At 37.0% G+C, this 6,012-nt stretch overlaps 1 protein-coding gene across 3 annotated transcripts; it reads left to right on the top strand.

Annotated features, from left to right (window-relative positions):
* The first annotated feature begins 482 nt into the window (after positions 1–482).
* Positions 483–3,973, top strand: LOC100257521 (uncharacterized). Of its 3 annotated transcripts, none has more exons than XM_002267468.5 (7): positions 483–1,171; positions 1,764–1,946; positions 2,075–2,207; positions 2,525–2,642; positions 2,739–2,775; positions 2,880–3,120; positions 3,248–3,973. In XM_002267468.5, the coding sequence occupies exons 2-7, from the start codon at positions 1,764–1,766 to the stop codon at positions 3,337–3,339; spliced, it is 804 nt and encodes a 267-aa protein (XP_002267504.2). In that variant the 5' UTR covers positions 483–1,171; the 3' UTR covers positions 3,340–3,973. The 3 variants fall into 3 exon arrangements, with proteins under 3 accessions (XP_002267504.2, XP_010661490.1, XP_010661491.1); XM_010663189.3 differs by having other exon boundaries at positions 523–1,171; positions 1,408–1,946; XM_010663188.3 differs by having other exon boundaries at positions 522–1,946.
* Positions 3,974–6,012: the final 2,039 nt, after the last annotated feature.

The raw sequence follows: 6,012 nt of genomic DNA, 5'->3' as shown, positions 1-6,012 counted from the left end.
ATATATATATATATATATATATATATATAAATTATAAAATATTATTTATTAGTAGAAACTTTATTTTAATTTATATAATAAGCTTTTTAATTTAATAAAAAATTTATATTATGAATATTATCCTTTAAAAATTATAATTTAAACTTCAACTTTAAGCAAGAAATTTAAAATACAAAAATGTTTATTTTTTTTCAGTTTATTTTTCGGTAAATAAATTTTTTTTAGAATTATTTTCAATTCAAAATTTGCCTGCAGACACGTGACATTCCGCATGTGAAGTGAAGAGGAGCCAGCCAAGTAGCCGCCAGGGGAGCCGACAAGAGGGGGGAAAAGGGGAATAAAATAATAGAAGAGAGGAGGAATAAATAAATAAATAAAATTGAGAAAAAGATAAATTAATTAATAAAATATTTTTGAAGAAAAAGGACAGGTTTGACCGAACTCTTGGACAGTCCAAAGCCGTTGTGTGGTAGCGACGGTCATGATTCTGTTTCAGAGTCTTAATTATATCTGGTGGATCCAATTTACCCTTCCTTTTTCTCTCTCCACCCCTTCGATTTTGACCACCATAGACGCCGCTTACCACGCTTACCACTGGTTTTCTTTTTCTTTTTCTTTTCGAATTCTAATTTGGGTTTGGGGTTAGTGGGGGCGAAGCCATATGGGATTATCTCAAAATTTTCAGAACTATGATGTTTTGTTATCCCCACAGACTTAAATTAGAGGGACCCAAGTGTTAAAATGGGAAGAGGAAGAAGAAGACGACGTTTGTATGAATTAGGTTTTTTGGGTTATGAAGAGCCATAATCGTCTGGGGTACCCAGTTTGGTGCCCTAATTAATACTAAGAGAATTTTGAGGGTTTTGGCCCACCAAACACAACCTCATTGCCTGTACTTTTTCGGTTAAGAGAATGGCTGCAGCTGCAGAGAGGAAGAGTTGAACGGAGCCAAATAGGATAATAGGAGAGAGAGAGAGAGAGAGAGAGGGAGAGAGAGAGTCAAGGGGTATCATCCCAGAACCCCACAAAGGCCATTAACAGATCATGGAACAGTAAGAGAGAGAGAGAGAGAGAGGAGAGAGAAGAAGGTTGAATACAGCGAAGCAGATGCAATGCAAAACCCACCACAAATATATATCAGTATATAGAAAGTGCTGATACAGCGAAAAAGGTCGGTCTTAAATTTTCATTGGACACCTTTACCCTACTGTTCTTGTGGGTACCCACCAGCAGCTTTTCTGTCTCTCTGTTTTCCCAATTTTATTTGTTTATTATCATTATTATTTTTGAATATCATATTGTATGATTCTATATCTCTGTTGCTTGTGTGTACAAATTTTAAATATAAATTTTGTGTTGGGTCTTCTTTATTTTCTTTGGTCTCTCATTCCTTTCCACCCTCAACAGTAATGATTTTCTCGTTACGGGTATCGTTGTTGAGGAATCTGAGGAGGTGGTATTGTGAAAAAGTGGCAGTTATAGTAATAGAAAAACAACAAGAGGAAGAAGATACAGAAGAACAAGTGCACGAGTTTATGAGAGAAAGAAGATATTGTTGGGGTTGATTGATGTGATGATCATCAAACCCCCTTTTTATTGACTTTTTTTGTTATCTCCATTTTCTTTCTTTTTCCTTCTCTGTGTTTGGCTTCTGAGAAAAAGGGGTTGCTGGTTTTTTTGTTCTGGGTTTTTCCCCATTCTCTCTCTGTTGATTGGTTTTGTTTGGAGTCTTGTGTTTCATGTCTCAACCAAGGCAATTTCAGATGGTGGGGGGAACCAATGCTGGCCAGTTCAATGACACCACCTATACCAAAATATTTGTTGGTGGATTGGCTTGGGAGACTCAGAGAGATACCATGAGGCGTTATTTTGAGCAGTTTGGAGAGATCCAGGAAGCTGTTGTTATCACTGATAAAAATACAGGGAGATCCAAGGGTTATGGTTTTGTAAGCCCATTTCTCCAACCATTTTTTTTCTCTCTTTCTCCCTCCCTTTCTTCCTCCCTTTCTCCCTTTCTCCCCTTTTCCTTGTGATAAGCGGTGGGGGGTTTTTCAATGATATGTGTTTTTATCAGGTTACATTCAAGGATCCAGATGCAGCCATGAGGGCATGTCAGAACCCATCTCCTGTAATAGATGGAAGGAGGGCAAACTGCAATCTTGCATCACTCGGAGCACACAAGACTCGTCCTCCCACTCCTCAACATGGTGCTTATCTCTTTTTCTCCTCCTTTTCCCCCAAATTTTCATTCACAATGTCATGTATCAATCTCACTGTTCCTTGTTTTCAAGTTGATGATCCTTTGATGAATGTTCAGCTAGTGTTGGCTCTTGACACAATGAACCAATGAGCATTGTTGGATAATGTGTTATCAACCCTTGATGTGCTTTGTTTCTTTTGGAACAATGAATATCATTTGAAATTTTCATCTCTGATTCTACCCCATTCTGATATAAATGCTGAATACTTATCAGATTCCAAACTGAAATTGGAATCTAAACCCTAGAATATATGAAATTTGCAGGTGCAGGAAGGTTTAGGCCAGCACCAGGGTTAGTGGCTCCACCTGCTTATCATGGCTCCTCGTCTACATATTTTCATCAACCCACTAGTCAATATGCATTCCCTTATTCAACTTATGGGTAGGCAAGAAAATCACAGAAAAAAGAAATTTATGTATGTAAAGGTCAATGCTTTATTCCTCTTTTCTGCATCTTATTCCCTACTGATCTCTTCAGGTACACCGGATATTCACAAGATTCCATGTACCCCATGGTTAGTTCTTTTTTTGATGTGTGCGTGTATACAATTAGCCTAGGCTGGCTGCATACCAATTTCATTGTTCCATTGCTAAGTCAAATTTGATTGCTTTGTTGTAGAACTTTTACAGTGTCTATGGAGGTCAACAATTCTCACCTTACTACACCACTGGAGCAACAGGGCCACCAGGGATTTTTCACAATTTCTATCCATATTATGCTCAATATGCCCAGAGTAGTCAAGGTAATGGTTTTGGCGTTCAATATCCCCAGGTGATGCAGTATCCATATTTGCCTCAGCACTATAGTTCTGCAGGGATTCTATCGCTTCCTCCAGTTGCTGGAGCAGCCACAAGCACAGGTTGTATTTCGAGCCACTAATAATATCCTCATTTCCATTATGTAGTGTTCCTCATGTCAATTGATTAGTCTCTTCAAGTATGCTATGCCTAATTCAACATTAATGATTGATTAAATGGAAAATGCAGCTGGTGTGACAGCAACAGCAGGAGCAGCTGGAACAGGGGCTAGTGCTTCTCAAACCGCCGGAACCACTTCTGAACAGGATTCATCAACTTAAATCAAATTGTGCTGGGGAATTACATCTTTTTACATGGCTAACGAATGAAAAAGGTGTGGAGAGCAAATGGAGAAAGGAAAAGGGAAAACATATCAAGTAACTAATTCAAAACAAAAGGATGCTTGATCAACTAGAATAACCAGAGGAGGAATCCAAGAATTCAGCATCAGACTGTTCATTCATCGAAAGCGCATTTGAGATACAAGGCTCGATCTACTAACTGTCATTAAGTCATTCACCATTCATGCTCAAGGATACTGTCATTGTCGCAATCTTCATCATCATACATGTCTTGTTTAGGAACATAGAGGGTCTTAGCTGTAGTTAGAATTAGGGTAAGAACCATATTCATTTCTGTATTCGCATAAGGTGGAAACTAAAGGTTGGCTTTGGATCCCACCTTACATACTGATTCTCAGATGATTATGCCTAGGAAGGCAGAGCATCCAATGACATCCTCTTGTTTATATTAGCAGTAATCGGTTCGAAAGATTGATTTTATATCTTTGAACCCCAGATTGATTGGTCAAGAAGAAATGGCAAGCTCGGATAGCTTGGCCATTTTAACTTGTAATTCTTTGTTTGTTCATGATTCATGATTGACACTTTTCAAGATCGGACTAATTGGAGAAAAGTTGTGTCTCTTATCTCTTTTCTTCCAGATAATCTTCTCTTTAACTTTTCATCTTTCACTTTCAGTGGGCATTCCATTCGTATTTTAATCCTTCTTTTGCACTACTACCTTTTTTTGGGGTTTGTAGAATGTGTCTGGAATCCAAGGGATCTCACCAAAGCAATGATCCATCAATGTCCCCTTTTCTGCTTCAAAGTTGCGCACGCGGGGTTCTGCATCAAATGCTTGTCTTCTTAGAATTCAATGTCAAATTTCTGAGAAGTTTCTACTAAGACCAAAATGATGGATCACTGTTTGCCTTCGAACCCTCTTTTTGATCCCTATTTGTACGCAGAAATGGTATCCACCAGGTTGAGCTACACTTCTAGGGGGCCTGAAATAGAGTCCAAATGAGCTACTAATTTAAAGAAATGGAGGGCAGCCAGCACTACAACACACTTTCTCCAAAAACCCCAAAAATTAAAGGTAACAAGAGGAGGTTTTACACAATGGTTGATGCTGTATCTTCTGTTCAACAATGATCTAAAACAACTTGCAGACTAGTTTAGCTTAAGCATGCCAGGGCAAACTGAAAGGATGGAAATCCAGTGAGGGAGGAAAATATTTGGCACTTGGGAACTATATAGTTCTGTGTGGGTCAGATCTTCCCTGGAATTTCATGTTTGGGTCTTCTTTCTATCATCCAAAATGCCCTCCCAAACTTGGAATGATTAACCCACTTGACCAAATAATTTCTAAAAGCATAGAAGCATAGGTCAATGCTTGTTTTTTACTCATCTTGGTCATAGACACATCACCTCAAGGCCCTTAACCCCCATCATTGAATTGGATCACAGCCACGCAGAACTCAACGGATATTTTAGGTCTTGACCTTCTCCTAAATCTTTATCAACCACCCTTTAATTGATTCTGAAAATGACAGTGTTGTTGCTTAGCATGCTTTGTGTAGCACAGTTGGATGGATGACTGAAAGCCAACTTGAAAGTAAATTGATAGGTACCTAAATCGAGATTTTGGTAGATAAATCAAGATTTTTCAAAGTGAAAAATGGTAAGAAGTGAGAGAGAGGTTACTGGTTAGATAGGGAATGAGCCAATAAGTCAAATGAACAGCCCCACCACCCCCACCACCTCCACCATCTTCTCCACCTTCAATATTGGATACCCCACAACAAAAATTGGATCATGCTCTAGATTTGGAGAAACAGAAGCAACCCATTCAAAGATTTTCCAATGTGGTTGTGGTGAATCTGGTGATATGCCAATTCCATCATTGGGGTGTAACCCAAATTTTACATTTAGGCTAATTATATTATTTTTTAAAATTTTTAATTAAATAATTTTTATCAGACTACAAATAACCGATATTCGAGAGTGCGAAGTTCATGATTAAGAGTAAACACTTTTATTGAGACTTTAAACACTAATTTTCATATCTAAAAGTATATTAAAGGACTTAAATTAGGGATTTTAGTTTGGAAGTAAATAGAAAAATCTTGGAGGAAGATGTTAAGAGTAGTTAGGGCAGTTGTGCATTAGCTGGTAGCGTAGTTTAAAGTTTGAACTTTTGGGCAACATGGCATCATCAAAGCTTGAACTTCAATGGAAGGACGAGTTTGAACTGCGACAGTTGTTTGCTTCCTCCACCATCTATTGCACCCATGTTCAATTTCAAAGAAGTGTTTTCTGTTAAGTCCTTGTCAAATTGTCAACTTCACATACATCGTTGACTTTGTTTTAGTCAATGTGAGTTGAGAGCTTGAAGAATCTTTTTGAGAATGTTTTTTGAAATTATTTTTTAAAAACAATTCTTGACTTAAAAATATTTTCGTGTATTGGAGAATGATAACTTAAGATGTTTTCAACTTACCTTTTTATGTTTTTAAATATTTTTCAAAAGTAAATTTTACATTTAACATTTTATTTTCAATAATTTTTTTTTTGTTTATCCTTTTATTTTTTAAAACACCCTTAAAAATAATTAAAATATGTTATCAAAATATTCTTTTTTTGCTTTCTTTTTTAAAAATTGTTTTCTAT

The sequence above is a fragment of the Vitis vinifera genome, chromosome 15 (genome assembly GCF_030704535.1).
Source record: "Vitis vinifera cultivar Pinot Noir 40024 chromosome 15, ASM3070453v1".
NCBI classification, from domain to species: Eukaryota; Viridiplantae; Streptophyta; class Magnoliopsida; order Vitales; family Vitaceae; genus Vitis; species Vitis vinifera.
Note: the sequence above shows the minus strand (reverse complement) of the source record. Positions and strands in the feature narration are given on the sequence as shown.